General features: G+C 41.3%; 1 protein-coding gene across 2 annotated transcripts in view; it reads left to right on the top strand.

Annotated features, from left to right (window-relative positions):
- Positions 1-2976: 2976 nt before the first annotated feature.
- The window catches only part of HGF (hepatocyte growth factor), a 58116-nt gene continuing 42508 nt past the window's right edge, over positions 2977-18584 (top strand). For both annotated transcript variants that reach the window (XM_058657557.1, XM_004591341.3), the window contains exons 1-4: positions 2977-3278; positions 10351-10516; positions 13930-14042; positions 15431-15545. In XM_058657557.1, the coding sequence (XP_058513540.1) occupies positions 3191-3278; positions 10351-10516; positions 13930-14042; positions 15431-15545 (482 nt within the window). In that variant the 5' untranslated portion in view covers positions 2977-3190. The remainder of the gene's footprint in view (positions 3279-10350; positions 10517-13929; positions 14043-15430; positions 15546-18584) is intronic.

Below are 18584 nucleotides of genomic sequence, written 5' to 3'. Positions count from 1 at the left end.
AGGCTTATCAAACGTTTCCTCCACAATCCATTGAGAATTATAATTATTCTCTTATTGATTGCAGGGAATAAAAGTCTTCCAGAGGACTTAGCATCCTGTTTTGGATACACCAAAAGTCCAGTACTTGTCAACTATATTTCAATAAAGAGAAAACAATTGTAGTGACTGTCAAAAAAGAATAAGAGAGTGGACTTTCTTTTTTTTTTTTTTAAGATTTTATTATTATCGGAAAGCCAGATATACAGAGAGGAGGAGAGACAGAGAGGAAGATCTTCCATCCGATGATTCACTCCCCAAGTGAGCCGCAATGGCAGGTGCGCGCCGATCCGATGCCAGGAACCAGGAACCTCTTCCGGGTCTCCCACACTGGTGCAGGGTCCCAATGCATTGGGCCGTCCTCCACTGCTTTCCCAGGCCACAAGCAGGGAGCTGGATGGGAAATGGAGCTGCCGGGATTAGAACCGGCGTCCATATGGGATCCCGGGGCGTTCAAGGCGAGGACTTTAGCCGCTAGGCCACGGTGCTGGGCCCGACAGTGGACTTTCATCATGGCAGTAACCACATCAGTTAAGACGCCCATGTGTCATCCAGGAGTTGTTGAATTTGGTGTCCAGCTCTGGGCTCCAGCCCCCTGCTCATGTGTCCCCTGGGAGGCTGCGGTGTTGGCTTAGGCAATTGGGTTCTTGCCTGCCATGTGGGAGATCTGAGCTGAATCACATTGTCCCTGGTGGCTATTTAGGGAATGTATCAGCACATGAAAGCACTCTCGCTCCCCTTCCCCCCCTGTTCGCAATAAAAACTTGAAAAAAAAAAAGAGATCTCAAAAAAAAAAATTAAAAGACTGAAAAAAAATATGAATGCATCATTATTTAAAAGATGAAGCTGTGCTCACCATGTTTCATGTTTCTGAGATGTCGCATCCTATGCAGAGTGCCTCATTCAAGTTCTGCTTCTGCTTCCGATATCTCTGTACATGGGGTGACAGGTCCAGGCTCGGGTAACTGGGTTTCCAACCCATGTGAGGTAGGCAGGTGCAACTTCTGGCTCCTGGCTTTGGCTTTACCCAGACCCAGCTGTTTTGGGCATTTGGGAAGTGAGCCAGTCTGAGGAAGCGTTCTCTCTGTCTCTCTCTCTCTGTCTCTCTCTCTCTGTGCTTATGTGTTACTCTGCCTTGCAAAGAAATAATACACTGTTTAAAAGAAACAAAGTGATTTTACCAAAATACTTTTGGGTTTGCAACCTAATAAATTTAATTTTCTTGCATTACCCTCAATCACTTGTCTTAGCCAGACTTTGTCTTAATCTCATGCTACTCTGCCTACAGCCCTGTCTTCTCTGAGAGGTAGCAACAGCGAACAGTGCCTACCTTACAGAGGCATCGGCTAGCTTGAACACAGCATTAATCCCTAATAAAGCACACACACACACACACAAATCCAGTAGGGTCATGGTCAGGCAAACAAAGGTTGCAAAGGTCCTCAAAGCGCAGTGATCACAAAAAGAGTGTAAACTGGCTACTTGGGACGCCAAGGAAAGGCTGGCAAATGATTGTCAAGTTCGTTTGGTTTTGCTTTTTTAAGGAGAACACGAGACAGGGGCACGGTGAGCAACAGGAAAAGGGAATGCAAGTGAAACCCTCTAAAGGGCTTCTGTTAATCCCTGTCTTTAGATAACCTTGGGCTTCAGGAACCAAGCTTCGAGCAGGTGGGGGTTTTGCGCCTGGAGGGGGCAGGGAGGGGGAGGGGAGGAGGAGTGTGGGAGGGCCGGGAGGTGGAGCAGCACGCACAAGGCAGATCTTGGTAGCAGATGATTTTAATTTTGCTTAAGGCCACTTCTGTGCAGCATTTCAAGGCTCTGGCTTCACCATCCTTAGCACATTTTGCCCACTTCCCTTCAGACCGTCAGTGGCAGAAACTCCGGGCTGTCACCCAGACGTGCACAGGGTGAGGCTCTTGCAAAGTCCGGCAGAAATCAAGCAACCTGTTGCTCACAGTCATTAGCGCATCCGCCTTGCAGTGCAAGGTGGAATGGGGTGAGAGTTGTGTGCGGTGGTGATTAGCTGCACGTAGTGGAGAGCTGTGGACGTGAGGGGCTTGGAGCTGGAGGTGAGAGGCACACTCATGATTCAGGAACTCAAGCGGACATAAGTTAAATGAAGTGCACACATTCTGCGTGCATTTGGGTGTGTGTCCTGGGAGACAGGAACACGACTATAGGCAGTCCAAGGTCAGGGTCAGGCTACAGTCAAGGCATCTCTCTGTTTCAGAGAAAGTAGTGCCCAACAAGTGAAGTGCATTTGCATCCCGTAGGGCAAATTCGTGCTGATCTGGGAGATTAGCACAGCTTCTGAGAAAAGCTGCCTGTTCGGACCTTGCTAATTCTTCTTCCATTGACACCTTTGTTTCGTTGGTTTCTGTTCAGCAATATTCCAGCCACACTGTATTGGTTCCTTAGGCCACTTTTTTCTACCTAGCTTGCACTTGTCTCGGGCTTGGCTTGAGTAAGTTGGCTTTCCCCTCGGCCGCCCGCCCTTCTCTCCCAGTCTGTAAAAAACCCCTGGGGGACCTGTGTCAGGGTTTAGGATATTCAGACAGGTCTAACGGTGACACTAGACAGAGGGGGGGGCTCAGGGACATTTGGCTGAAAGACAGCCCTTTGCTTCCCTCATAGGCTGCTTCCCCTTTCGCTTTCCCCCAGTAGATATGTAAACACATGTATTTCGCAGTCTCAATTGAGCGAATTGGTCCTCTGCCTGTGCCTGGATTGGGCTATTGGGCTGAGCCTGGCTCCTCCCTTCCGACTCGGATAGGAGCCACTGGGATCTGGAGCTGGCTTCCAAATGGAAGCTGGCCTCTGGCCAGGTGACCTCCTCTGTGGAAGTTTCTTTCCTAAGCAGAGGGGGGGGGCGGGGTGGAGAGGGGGGAGCCAGGGTCTGTTTGGTGGTGTTTGGTGGGGAAGGAGGGGGTGAGGAAGGAGGGGCTGGAGGAGAGTAAAGGGCTGTGTTAAACAGTTTCTTACCGTAAGAGGGAGTTCAGACCTAGATCCTTCCAGTTAATCACACAACAAACTTAGCTCATCGCAATAAAAAGCAGCTTCGAACTGACCGGCTCTTGGAAGCACTGAGCGCGAACAGGACTGCCTCAGCCAGGCACCTCCAGCAGTGGGATCCGCCAGCCCCGCCAGAGACAACATGTGGATGTCCAGACTTGTGCCAGTCCTGCTGTTGCAGTACGTCCTGCTGCGTCTCCTGCTGCTGCCCATCGCCATCCCTTATGCAGGTCAGTGTGTTTCTCATTCAGATGATGATGACGATCTTAACTCTTGCTAACCTTCCTATTCAACTCCCTCACTCTGCCTTGACTCTCAGTATCCTTTCTCAACTCCATAGGGGGAATGGGGTTTTCAAACCTCTCACAGTACTTTCTTTTGGCTTTCCTTTTCCTTTCTGATGCAAAGCATTGAAGATGATAATTAGCATCCCACTGTGCCACATCCCCTCCTCCTTCCGCACTGGCCACCCCCTGCACCCTGCTGTTTGAAACCTGCTCATCTGGGGTTAGCAGAGGCAGGGATGTGGTGCTGAACACGGGCTGCAATTTTGCAGGGTTTGGGCAAGTTTAAGGATGAAGGCGGGAGTCTGGTCTGAACAGGGGGAGAGGTGTGAGTCCGACAGGGACTCCTCTTTTATCAGAAGACAATTTGCCATGGCCATCCACCACTTGGCATCACACAGTCACCCCTTTGTGGGGCAGAGTGCGACTCTGCACAGGTCCGTCTAGGAAGAGACAGATTAAATTCTGGGTAAGACGCACGTTGCAGAACTGCAAGAGAAAGCCTCTGCTGGGAGTGGATGCCAGCTCTTTTGGAACCACAGTGCACGACAGGCAAGACGTGTTGGACTTTGATGAGCGATGAGTGAGGGCTCCTGTTGGTCTCATGCGTTCTCTCCCAGACTCTGCAGGTTTGGGGAGAAGTTGCTTTGAAGCTCCTGCACCCAGGAGTTTTACAGATGTCATTGCAGCTGCAAAAAGTTTTCTCTTGTTATCGGGACAAGAGGAAACTTCGGTATTTGGTTGTCTCACCCCCACGGTAACTAGGGTGACAATAGCAGAGGTGATAAACACCACAATAGACTCAGGGCAACTAAAAAAAAAAAGGATACATGGGCAGATGGTAGACACAGACTTTTTGCAAAGGAATGGACAGCTGGTGTATCTTTTGAGATAAGCTAAGCTAAATGTGAAATTTATCAGACCTCTGATCTACTCTCTGATGTAGTACAACTGTGGAAAATGCCAAGGCTTTGCTAAATGCTAAGGAAACTCACGCCAACCATTTGGTTTTCTTCTACTGTGTGAAATGGTCCTTGTGTTAAAAAAAAAAAAAAAGGACACAGTTTGTAAAGGGCCCATTGAAAGCACTTAGTCAAATTCTGGAGGTGGTGGAAGCACTGAGTTCAGATTGAGCAGGTTGTCCTTCTTGAAGATGAGCTGTCTTAAAGATGGATTTTTCTAGAACATTGCTGGTGTATAGGATTTTGAGTATAAATGGAAATCTTGGCCGATGTTCTGATGGCTTTCCTTTTAAAAAAATGAAGAATTTGCAGTTCTGAAGTAGAATACCGTTACCCGGAATTGTCTGAGTTAAAGCAAAGAAGAAAAGTGTGGAAAACCCAAACAGTAGATCAACCATGGACAACATCTATTTGTTTCTGGCATGCGTTACTGAGTTTTGGCAGAAGAGACACATCTGTAATTATATTTCACTTTGGCTGATGTTGAAATGACTGTGTTTCCTGAGTCTAGGGAGAAATGAGCCCATGTGTGTGCTGGCAGACAGGGAGAAGCCAATTGAGAATTAGAGATATGTTGCGAATAATGCTTGAAGTGGATGAAGCTAAAGTTGTCAATCAGAAGTGGACCCACTTTTGCTTGGGTGGCAAATTTATTTGGATAGTTCTTTCAAATAAGCTTCCAACTGGAAAATGTGGTAACATTCTTGGAACAGATATACAACATTTCCTCTGCTTTTTTTTATGATTATCTTGTGTTTTGTTTTAAAATTATATTTACTATTTATCACGATAAATAGTTTTATACATGTAGGAGTTTTCCCCTTTCCTTCCTCTTCCTCTCTCTGCTCTCCCTCCCCCATCAATATTCCCCAGATGATGTCATCTGAGTAGCGAACATTTAAATGTTCATTCTTCTTGTTATAACCTGCTGTGGATGCATTTTAGTTTATGCAACGAATCCATATTATTGCATAATCTAAATTAATATAGTGTTTAAAAATGAATCATATGCTGTGCTGACTACAGTAATGAACAGAATATGCCATGGAAATACTTTATTAAAAAGTTTCTTGAGGAATAGTTAGTGTTGTGGACACCAGTCGTCCCTGTAGGGTTGGGCTCCGTTGAATGACCCTCTGGGCATCGCCACCTACACTGGGAACAATCAGCCAATTCTTTGTAGCAAAAGAAGCATCCAGTGAGCGTCAGGTGTCCAAGGGACATTGGGGAAGTCGAGGTGCGTGAATGGGAAAGAAACCTGTACTTCCTGAGCACGTGCTGGGGACCAAGTACTGAACCAAGGCTGATTTCATGCTGACAGGACTGGCAGTTCAGGATTCATTTTACAAGAGGAAACTGAGACTTAAAGATGTCGCTTATCTTTATAAGTTAACAAGATAGTTGACATTCCTACCGAAGGCTTTGGGAAATGAAATAGGTGATTCCACAGCCATGAAATGAATGAATGGAAACTTTCTCTGAAAACTTTTTTTTTCCTTTTGAAAAAGGATCTCGTTAAGTAACATAATAAACAATCTCTGTGTGTTAGAAATATGATCATATTGAAAGCAGGCTTAAGGACGAGTTGGTATCCTGAGTAGGAGATGGTTGGCAGCATGGCTGGGACCTAAGTCAGGGGTGACCAAGTATGTGAACACAAAGAGGTGAGAAAATGAAGGGAAACCCTGGAAAGGAGATCCAACAGCAACTGAAGATAGCTACTGGGGGCTGGGGGCACGTGTCCTGGGTGAGGGAGTGGGTTGTTAGGATGGGAACGGTGGGTAGACTGGCTAGGGTTGGCTGCTGTGCTAAACATGTGGTCTCTGTGGTGATTGTCATGACAGGATGATTAACTCAAGTTGTATTTCAGAGTGGGTGCTCCAGTTACTCTTGTAGCAACAGCTGTAGGCAGACACAGACAGCAACCTTGGAGACCCTGAATGAGGCAATGGGGAAGAAGAGAAGGAGACAGAGGATAAAGGGGAAGAGGGCGAAGCCATGTAAGGAGGCTCCTAACCTCATAAAAGCTTCATCTTGTTTTAGAAATTTCCTGGAAGGAACTGCTGTGTTTCCTTCCACACACCCACACTGGATTTTAATCTGCCACTATCTCTTCTTGACATCTTTGTTCGTGATCCAATTGCCTTCTCTAAAGCAGGCATGCTCTAAAGGCCATTGTTGGTTTGAGGAATTACAATGAGAGTCATATGAGTAATCTTTGGCCCTGGGAAATTAAAAAAAAAAAATCTCCAGTCACAGCCATTCCTATCCATGAAATATTTGTATACTTTCATCTTAACATCTTGCCACTTAGAACTGTTGATCACTAATCATGGGAGCATGTCTTGGAATATGTGGAACCGGATTCCTGCTTCTTTCCACACCCTGCAAATCCTTTCCTTGCATGAACTGCCTTTGATGTCAATGCTTAGTCCACGCTGAGAAGAAAATATATGAGGTACTGAGAGAAATGAGTGTGAGGCCAGGGACCAGGGGGAGAAGTGTGTCTTTCTTCAAGCACCTTGATACATTTGACCTTGCTTTTCGTGTGTAGGTTTTTCTCACCAATCCTTATGACTTTCCCCCCGCCCCCAAAATTAATACTTAGGTTCTTCAGGATATATAACTTCCAGAATATTTTCCCATACTGTCATAAAGGGAAAAGAAGTTGCAATTGAAAATACAGGGAAGCATGACAAATCTGTGGTGATCTCTCACCCTTTGAACCAATTCAATATTTTGTTTATAAACTTGAGCTCACAGTCACACGCACAAAAAAACAGCAGGGCCAAATCGGATCCAAAGATATTTTTGAGTTTCTTCCCAAATTAAGCTAGGATTTTAAATGTTTTCAGTAAAACTAACATCAGTTGTTAATACATATGGTAGAGACAGTTGAAACTATTTTCAGCAAAAGGATTTTATTTTCAGATGCTGTTTTCAAATGGCTTCTGTTTGGAAAATTTCTTGACTAGGCATTAATTTTAAAAACGCATAGATTCCTTGTTGCAGAGCTTGCTGCAACTTCATATTTTGAAGCAAGTGGTTATTTACCTGGCATAAGTGACTGACTGACGTAGTGAGAAGTGAAACTCTGGTGATCTAGTTCTGATTGGTCCTGATTCATTTTTGTAGTCTCAGTCTTCTTTAATATCTAATAAGCGAAAACCATAGACTTGTTTTGTTTTCAGAATGCTGTTTGATCTTTACACGGAAGCAGTGGTACGTGACACAGCAGGTCAATTTTAATCTTGTAGTTTTAGCTAACAGAGTTAGCTAAACATATGGGAATATACACATGAATTCTTCTATTTCAGTGGATAGACAATTTTGTCAGGTGTGTGTGAGTGTGTGTATCTACCAGTTATTTCTTTGATATTTTATGGATGATTTGAGATGGTGTATTTTACTCAATGTATCTTTTGAGATAGTCTATTTTAATTTGTATCCTCGTCAAAGGCATAATGGTTTTCCTAAGGAAAAAAAAAAAGCTCAGTAAAGAAAAAGTAAAACTGGTATTCGTTTTGGAGAAGTACTCAGATAGGAAATCAAATGCCTATTACACTGTGTAACATTTCACAATGCCAAGAAATAGTGCTGCAAGGTCAAAGAAGGAGAAGCTCTTAAGTGGGGAGAGTTATCTGCCATTAACATAGTTCTGTGACAGAAACCAATTATGCCTTCTTTGCTTGGGAGAATAGCAATTTCTTCTCTTACGCCATAAATTAACGAATGAAATCTTGAAGACTCATACTTTGCATATTTGTCACATTTTTTGGGTCCAAATTGTTTTCAAAATATTTACTTGGTGAGCACAGCTTACATAGCTCCCTTAAGTTCAAAGTGAATTTAAGCTGTATTTAGTAGATTGCGTAATTAACAGTTCAGGTAATCAGGTAGAGTCATTTGGCAAGTTAATAAGAATGCCAGAATGATCATCTGTCTCTCAACCTTATGCAAGTCGTTTGCTCTGCACCCCATAAATAACATGTTGATTGATTGTTAGGTTGATTGAATTTTGCTGTTAAAATGTCTTTTACATTGTATTTGTTGTGCCATAGCCATTGCTTTTTGTGGGGGGAAAGAAAAGTTAACAATTACAGCATCATTACAGGAAACCATAGAAGTTTTTTTTGGAGATGGTGATTTAAAGTTTTACCAAGCACCAGGCGACTAGAGGACCTCATGCTTTCTCTGATTTTTTTTTCTTTTCGTTTTTTTTTTTCCTGAATTCCAGGTTAGAATAGACATTAATGAGCAGCATCTGTATGCTCAATAAACCAACTGGAGCCAGTGGTTGCTGGCAAACTTCAGTGGTGTGATGCCAGTCTCAGATCCTCATTCTGCTATCCACATTTTCGCATTTTCTGCGCAAAACCTTTCACCCTTGTGTCTTGACACATGTCACCACATATGATGACAATGTAATGCTTTCCCGGCCTGCCATCCAAGTTTCTTCTGTGCTGAGAGTTTTCCACCACATCTTTAGAGAATGTTTACAAACCATGTGTCCATACATATTTGAGCAATTCTTAGATAAACGTGGTGTGGCTCTCAATGGGAGCACTAAAGTCAGGCAGCTAGCTCTCCCCTGTGAGATGCTCTCGGGGATGAGCTAATTGACCTACACTTTGATCATGACTTTGGTTATCAGGGTCTTGCCAAGCACTGACAGACAAAGGCAGACAGTTTGCTCCCTTGTTATTAGCCAGTAGCTGCACTGTGAGGAAGATGACGCATGAATGACTTGCAACTAACTTTGGCCAAATTCAGAAAAAGAAGCAAGTTCTTGATACTCATCTATAAGATTAGGTCTCACATGATGCTTTAGTTCTGTTTTCAGGTTCTGGATTTATTTATTGATTGATTGATTGATTGATTTTTGCGTGGCAGGAGGCCTCATGCTATAGAGTAGCCTTGCACTTTGATGAAGAGAATGGGTGTTGGCAAATTAAATGATGAAGGTTTACATACAGCTGATTTACAGCATTTGGCCAGATCTCCAAAGAAACGGATAAGTGGTATGGAGTAGCAGTGCCCAAAGAACATTGAATCTTTTTTTTTCCATTTTTAAAAATTATCTTTATTATTTTATGATACAGTTGCATAGGCTCTGGGATTTCCCTAATCCCCTCCCCAAATGCCCTTTCCCCTACCACTGATTTTCCCTATATATATTTTTATTATTATTATTATTATTAATTATTTTGCATTATGTGACAGTTTCATAGGCTCTGGAAATCCTCTCCCTCCCCACACCCCTTCCCCCTGGTGGATTCCTCCACCTTGATGCAGTATTACAGTTCAAATTCAATCAAGATTCTTTCCTTGCAAACATATACCAAGCATAGAGTCCAGCTACTTATTGTCCAGATGGGTTGAACAGTTTGTTGGGGAGACTATTTCTGGTCCGAAGTTAGAGCTGGTAGAATATCATCCCAGTCAATTAAGAGTCCCAATATAACATCCACAGCTGTTTGCAACATTATGGAATTGACATGGTTGTGAGTAACCAGTATAGAACATTGAATCTTGATGCAGCAAGTGAGAAAATAAAGCCAAACATCTAAATTACCTACAACACTCTCAAGAACAAATTGGAAATGTCTGCTAGCTACACTGTTGTCAGCGAAGACTTTCTTAGCAGTCTTTGAACTGGTTTATTGCACTATCGCCATAGCTGGCATAAAGATCAGTTGCAGAAAAAGTGAAAAATGTCAACCACGCTGTGAGAGTCCTGTGGCTTTGAGACGTGTTCTCATATCGTTTGTGCAGAATGAACTATTACTATTTTTTTTTCTTTGGGATTACATATTTGCTTCTTTAGGATAAATCCTGTTCTTATTTTTGAAAGCATTCTTCATTTCACAGAGTGTAGATAAATAACTCCCTGATTACAGTACTTCTCCCCACCTTAGTTTTGCCTCCAATCCCTGGAGGACTAGGTTGCCACATAGCATCTTCATCTTTGTAGCTAATTCTTCAGAGTCCGTCTTTCCACTAGGAGCCCTTGAAAACATCTCTCCTAAACGTGTTTTCAAAACTTTCCCATTCAGAGGGACAGAAGAAAAGAAGAAATACGCTTCATGAATTTAAGAAGTCAGCCAAGATGACACTTATCAAAGAAGACCCGCTGTTGAAGATAAAATCTAAAAAAATGAACAGTGCTGATCAATGTGCCAACAGGTGTATTAGGAATAAAGGACTTCCATTCACTTGCAAGTAAGTTACTTAATTTTGTTCTTAGGATGATTTCCCAAATTTGGCATATGCACATTATAATCATGTTTCTTTTATTCCATGTAATTTATCCTGAAACTTAGAAGTGTGACCGTACTCTGAAGCCCATTTCAGTGGAAGGCTTAACTGTCAGTGATGGGAAGCATGCTTTGAGATCACACAAAAACATTAGCTCTGAACTCCAAAGAGGCTCTGCTTCTGGAATGAAGACTTTCTTGTATGAAAAACTGAACCTGGGGGACTATGCCCAGATGAGATGGACTTTTATCTCTTCTCTATTTTACAATCAGTTATTCAGAGTAAACTGATTTCTCTTGCTAGAGAAATGTAGACATGTTCAGAAAGGAAATTGGGCAAATAGCCAAAATTTATTGCAACTTGTATCATTGCGGGGATTGAAATCAAAGGTGTTGAGAGAATTAGAGGAACAATAAAAAGAAACGCTAGAAAGATTGCCTGGGCGTCAGCCAACGCGGGCTGTTTAGGAGAAGTTAGGAAATGCAATGATGAAATCTCAGGTGAAAAGTCATGGAGCAATTCAGTGTCCTGAGACGAATCCACAGAGAGGCGCTTCTCTTTTACTCCCCTCCAGGAAACCTCACAGGGAGGCATGCATGCTACTTTGATCAGAATTGTACAGCAGGAGAAAACCTGTGGTTTTGAGATGGAAATTTGACACTGTCTTCTGAGTGGCCTCCAGCCTGCTGGGACAAAACTTACTGCCTTTCTTGTAGTCTTCATAAACTTGTCCTACCTTTGCGTATTTTCCCTTCTTTCATTTCCTACTTCATCCCGTTCCTAAGAACAGGATTGAACATAGAATTCAGGAGACTTTGACTCAAAGGTGCAGTAAAGTTGCAGTAAAGTTGGGCTGCCACTTTGAGAGTGTTACCTCCCCAAGGGAGTGATCAACTTTGCAAGGATATTTTGTGGGATATTTCCATTTCTTTCCTGGCTTTGCTATAACCACCCAAGCTCTCCCGAGCATCCCCACTCCTCCTTGGAGTCTGCACTGGTTCTTCTCTGCTTACAGAGTTGAAAGGGCAGAGGAAATGCCTTGGGAGCATGACAATTCATTGCCCATTTTTACCTGTACTTTGAAAATAGCCTCTCTTGGACCCACTTGTGAGCAAATATTACTACAGGACAATTTTCACAATTGTCAGCCTATACTTAGAGAAAAAAAAAGTTGTCTTTGGGTGTCATTTAGTGAAGGGAGGTGATGGTATTAGTAAATGTTCACATAACCCATGGATATAAGGCTTCATATTTGCCTACTGATTCTAGACAAGTGATATTGAGTTTCCAAGCTTGTGGCTATTTATGCAGGAAGCCACATGTTCTAAAAATTTGCCCAGAAATGATCACATTTTCTTCATCTGTTTATCCTCAAATATATGTATGTTTGTATGTTTGTATGTATGTATGGATATGTGTGTGTATTATCTATGTGTATACATAGTACTTTTATGTGTATTATATATGTATTTGGGGGTATTTGGAAATAAGTTATTCAGAATCCAGTGGCCATACTGTGATATTCTAAAATGAAATCCCTAATAAGTCAATGTATCTTACTTCTAAACTTGGTATTTGGACTGAAATAATTGAAAAGCAATGAGAAAACCCACACATCTGTTCAAAAATTCCAAAAGATGTGTATGAAAACATCTGGGAATTGAGCTGGTATAGGTTGACCATCTTGAGAGCAAGCTCCTCCCGGTTGAGCAGGAGAGATGACCAAAATATTTACATTCTAAGCTCTACAGGAAAATCGGAATTCATGCATTAAGAGGAGAGAATCAAGATTTGCTTCCTCTAGCCCTGACTCAGTCACTGGATTTGCTTTCCCCAACCCCCCCTCCCCCCACTGCAGGGCTAAACAGCTAGAAATCAGACAACATAAATTCTTGAAAAGAAGATGCTTATGAAAAGAAGGCTGGGGTAGCGACGGTTACATTTAGAAGGAGATGCAGATCATGGAATTTAACAACGGCCCACACTCCATCTGGAGATGTAAAATCTGATAGAGAAGAGTATGTCATGGCACTGGAATGAGAGAAAAAGAGTTAATGACATCAGTAAACTGGAAAACCTGTTACCCAATTTCCAGATGGAATCACTTTAAAAAAAAGTGTTTACCTCTTACTATCGATCATTTTGTGTCTAGTGACCAACACCAAAACCACTATAATACTTGAAAATCGTGGCTTGTGGATTGTCATCCTTGAGCTATTCATTTTTTTTTTTGATAGCAACATTACATTCTGTAATCTTGATAGCTTTTTTTAAATTAAAATGCTGATGCAAGCAGTCTGTTTAGAAAATGCTGAGTTAAATCAGCAAACTTGCCCTCTTACAAAGATGTCTGTAGTGTTTAATAAGCTTCACTGCTTAGTCACTCAAAAAGTGATATTTATGCAAATATTTCTAAACTTGTTTGATTTCACAACCTGTGAGGTTTAGTTCCACCCACTGGTCTCTCATAGCCCAGTCTGGACCAGATGGAAACTGGAAGACAGGAGCTACTGATCTCTCCTGCGGTGGCAGGGCCTAAGTATTCGGGCTGTCTTTTGCTGTCTTCCTAGGAACATTAATGGGGACCTGGGGAGCAGCGGCAGTAGTAGGGATTCCAACCAGAGTTTTAATTTACATTGCTGACTTGCAAGCCTTATGATAAACCTCCATGCCACCATGGCCGTACCCTGATGGAGGGTGGTCATTTTTCTTTTCGTTTTAAAGATTCATTTATTTTTATTGGAAAGACAAATTTACAGAGAGGAGAGACACAGAGAGAAAGGTCTGTGATCTGCTGATTCACTCTCCAAATGGCTGCAATGGCTCATGCTGAGAGAGTCTGAAACCAGGAGCCAGGAGCTTCTTCTGAGTCTCACACACAGGTGCAGGGTCCCAAGGATTTGGGCCATTTTTTTCTGGCTTTCCAAGGCCACAAGCAGGGAGCTAGATGGGGACTGGAGCAGCTGGGACATGAGCCAGCATCCATAGGGGATTCTGAAATGTACAAGGTGAGAATTGCATCACACTGGCCCTGGTAATTTTTCTAATGCAACGAATCATGATATATCAAATAACATTTCCATCTTGCTATGCACTTGGCAAAAAGTAGTTTTCCTAAATAACCCAAATTGTTGTAACCCTCATTTCTCAGTAAGTCATTCCGAATAACCTGAGAACATTTCACAGCACTCAGTTTGATATTTCAATGTGCAACTGCAAAAAGTTAGTTTTATTCTTTCTGGTTTGGTCATCAAAATGGTAAGTTTCATTATTCCACATAATTATGTTTGTAAGTAAAAAATGCATCTGCTTTATATTGCGTTCCTGGGTAAGTCAAATGCCTCATTCAGGTGGTTTTTTCTTCTTTCTTTCTGCAGAGCCTTTGTTTTTGATAAAACAAGAAAACGATGCCTCTGGTTTCCTTTCAATAGTATGTCCAATGGAGTGAAAAAGGAGTTTGGCCATCAATTCGACCTTTATGAAAACAAAGGTAACTGACCTTACCCTAACTACTGCATCAGGAAATGAAGTACAAAAGGCACATTAAGAATTTCCTGCCAAACTACACCTTTCAACTGATTTTTTCCCTATTATTTGCTGTATGGATTCTGCTGCCATTTTATCCATTAAGACAGATAAAACCAATCCAGCATTTTAGACTGAAGAGAGCATTTCCTGTGCGTTCCATAACCCAGCATCCCTCCTCATGTTTTGTGTTTTTCTAGGAGTATCTCCCAGAATTGATTTTCTGCATACTAATTTTACAAAGTTTCCTTGTAAGGATCAGCATAAAATATCTTCTGGCAAATTTTGGACTAACTAATTTATTTATGCCTTAGCAACTTTACATGATTCTTCTCAGTGATGATGGCAATGGCTGATAATAGAAAAATCTGGAAACTTTGAAAAACAGTTGAAGCTGTGCCTTACTCGTATATTTTCAAACATCTTTATCAGAGAACACAAGATCCTAATATATGTTAATATGTCTACTCTGGTGATCTGACATGGTGTTGGCAAAGCAGTTATTTTGTCTGAAAGATGGTTTTATGAATGTGAGAGTTGCAGTGTGTTAAATATGGATTTTCAGTACCTGAATCTTTTATCACAGAATTCATGTGGAATCTGTTTGTGAAAAGAGCACTACATTCTACATTTGTTTTTAGAAAACATTCTGGTTCCCTTCACCTTTGGATACTAGATTCGGATATTTTCATGTCAATAAGATAAATGTCAAAATGAAATAAAACAAAAGCTTATGATGAAAAATAAAATAATCTCTTCGTGCTCCAGTAACCTGCAGCTTGTACATAATTAACTAACTAATCCAAGTCCATTCTCCAATCTTTCTTCAAGTTTGTTAACTGCATGCATTATCAAATAAGATAGGAATATGTAGCTTGGTATAATTGAATCGTGGCAACAGCAATACTGGCAAAAGTCTGGAAAACAGTAACCTTACAGTTTTGGGAATGTAAGGACAATTGATTAATTGTATTACGTTAGGAAAGTTTCTGAATTCAATATTGGTTTTAAAAATCACTCACTTTTCAGTCTAATATTTTCTTAAGTCTGTTAATTAGAAAAAAAATCACATGTATAGCCAGGACAGAAATTCATCTTAGTTGCTGCCCCAGTATTTACTCACAAAATTAAAACTCGATCATTGTTCTGTTCATTTGTTCTGGTTTGTTCTGGAATATGTCATTGGGAAAGAAGCTGTAGGTAATAGATGACATAGCTTAGGAAAATCCCTTAATTATATACCAGTTTGAAGGTGATCTTATTGTAGCTTTCCCTCTTCGGCCGGACAGCATATGTTTGACATAGCTACAGCATTTTCCCTGTTTCTTTGTTTTTTTGTTTTTTTTTTGACAGACTACATTAGAAACTGCATCATTGGTAAAGGGGGCAGCTACAAAGGGACTGTGTCCATCACTAAGAGTGGCATCAAATGTCAGCCCTGGAACTCCATGATCCCACACGAGCACAGGTAAGAATAGTGTGAAGAAAAGACTCATTCAGTATAATTCGATAGTTCCGCACTATCTTCCCCCACTTCACTGCGTTGTGCTAGGCCAAGAAACGTGAACACATCATGGACATCTAGAAACAGATGAATGTGTTTGTCATTAAAATCTGCCTTGTTAGGATCTCAGTGCCTTGATGTGTTGCTCATAGTATTTGTGAAGACCTAATGTCAATTTCGTTCTTCCTCAGTTTACCTTTGGAGGAAATGCAGCCCTACGTGGCTGCTGAGGTTGGCTGAGTGTTCTCCCCATTTAGTGGATCCCAAGGTTGATCATACATCATCATCTCCAACTGCCCATTTTTGAGGAAGCCTGCCGCCTATGTGTCAGCATAGGTCAATTAGGTCAGGAAATCTCCACCAGAAATAAGGCGTCGGTGCCTTCATCAGCTCCCCATAGGGTTACCAAAATACAGTTCACATAGAGAATCATGACTCAAAGCTGGTACGTACCTTGAAACCACCCACTTCTCATTGCATTTGCCGTTTAAAGACTGGAAAAGACTTATTTTATCCACACAAGGTAGATGCCTTGTCTGAAGTGGATGGCTATGATTATTGTGACAGATGGATTCTATTTAAAGACCTGTAAACAAGGTGACTTTTGGATTATTACACTGTGAGTTCTCATGATAGAAAAAACAACACCAAAAACAACAGCAGCAGATGTATCTAATGCCTGCCAAGGTACCAAATATAAGTTTGTTTTCAGGGATTATTTCAGCAATAATTGTAAGAGGAACTAAATAAATTTAAAACAGTTCTTCCATTAACCATGTGCCAAGTATCTTGCCAAAGAGTTTACCTGGCTCACTTTCTTTAATTCCTGGAGGAACTGTCCAGTGGGTAATTTTGTCCTATTCTACATCCATGATGAAACTGAAGTGCAAAATGCTTTTGTGACTTTCCCGGGTTACAAACACTAAGTAGTTTCACTAGAATGTGTGCCCTGCCTGTATTATTCCATAACATATGCTTTTAACAACCCCAGGTATGAAATATTAAGCCCATCGATAGAACACATGCTGTGGCTTCTTTTGGCAAACAGGGTGTTGAGCGCATCCTGATGAATTCACATTGTATTACATTCCCTTCTTTTGGCATAATTTTGTGATCTGATTTTACTTTAGTAAAAGGGAATCAGTTAATTGGCAGAGCATTAAAAAATGAGTTGCATTTCTTCACACTGGGATTAGAAGCTATCATTCCAGACTAGTAAATGTTCAAGGTGGTCATCCGGTAACAGAAAATAAGAGTTTTCCCAAATGTGTTACTTACAACTAAATAGGGTACATCTGACACAAGGTAGTCTCCTTACATTTCAGATTATATAGACTTGGTTTTGTCCTTTTAAGGGCTTGCAAGGTGTCACACATTGCATAGGGGAAAAAAGACATTTCATTTAAGCAGATAGACCTAAGTCTTTCATGAACAAAAGAATAACATTTGAAATCAATCCTACCTATGATGGGAGACTGAATTGGGCTGACCTAGTAGAGATCTTATTTCAGCCCAAGTTCTCTATGATTCTAATTCCTTGTTAGAGGAGCAGATCTGAAATAGATCTCTCTGGGAACTGACTTCGAAGTCTGATCAGCTAAGTTACCAGCGAATATTTCTTGTGATACATAGGTTTGCAGCCCTGAGGAGTTTTTGCGTTAACCGAATCTTCTCGTACTTTCAAGAGCAACATTCAATTTTCCTCAGTTAGTAGCCTATTGCAATATCTGAAGGTTAGCTTAGCACTTTGAAATTAAGTGTTAACTAAAACTTAATTTTATGAGGGCTGGAAAGAGAAATACGTCTCTCTCTCTCTGGAGGAATGATTTAGAGGAATATTTTGCGAGTCGCTTGATTGGACGATGATGATAGATGGGAAAATTAATATCGAGGCTTAACCAGAAAAGCAGGTGACCCAATATCTACATCTATACCCTTCAGTAGCCACCCAGTATTCGTTAATGAACCACATGATGGAATGGATCATATTTGCTATGAACATGCTTTGTATTAAAACAGGGATAAGGGAGGCTAGCACCCAGAGGACCTAGTTTAGATTTCAAAGTATATTTGGGTTTAACCCAATTTGAAATATTTCGCACTTATCTCTCTCTGAAAGCCTTGCTAGCAGCAAGGACAAAGACCTAAAAATAGTAGGCATGCAAATAAAAACTTCGTGCAGAGCCGACTAGCTGGTGAGGGCCTTGTGAGTAGTAACAGATTCTCATAAGCACCTGTTGAGTGACCACTGCTAAGTGAAAGGTGCAGGAATAACTTCATCCTCTGGTGGCCTAAACACCTTGCTTATCCCAGTGAAAGGTCAAATGCAAGGGGTTTTCAGAAAGTTGGCTAAAATTGCTTATAATCAAAACACCTTGCATGACGTAAAAACGTACCTGATTCTACTTTTTTTTACACCTTTTGAAGTAACCTCATACATCAATGAAAAGATCAGCCACATAGCCCATTAGCCCTCTGTAAAAACTAACAAAGAAGGTGATTTTTCTCCTCATTTTTAAAAGTTTGGTGGGAAAGGTCTTTTGGCCATCTTACTTTTGATTTCCCTTAATCTCCTTCCTATTTGTGTGTTTCCTACTCATTTATTGATTGATTCGTTCGCTGCTTCTTTGGCTTTCCACTGGAAAGTGTGTGTGTGTGTGTGTGTGTGTGTGTACCTCTGTGTATGTATGAAATGAAAAACCCCTCTAAATTTTTTTAATATTGAGTATATGTCTATTGACCTTGTGATAAAACCACTATGTAGTTTCCTATCTCAGATAAATTATCACTCTGTACGGAAATGCAGTTTACTCCATTGATCTTGTAAATGAAGCAATTGGAAAACTCAGAGTTAGTAAGTTATCTAAGGAGGAGTCTCATGCATTAGTCACTAGTGCAGAGGAAGCATCCATGTTGGATTTGTGAGTAATGATAACTTACTACTTCCACACTAGTGGACCAGTGACTCCTTCAGAAAAGAGAGTTACAGTGGAATTTTCTTTG

The sequence above is a fragment of the Ochotona princeps genome, chromosome 32 (genome assembly GCF_030435755.1).
Source record: "Ochotona princeps isolate mOchPri1 chromosome 32, mOchPri1.hap1, whole genome shotgun sequence".
In the NCBI taxonomy this organism is placed as follows: Eukaryota; Metazoa; Chordata; class Mammalia; order Lagomorpha; family Ochotonidae; genus Ochotona; species Ochotona princeps.
This window is presented reverse-complemented; position numbering and strand designations above follow the sequence as displayed.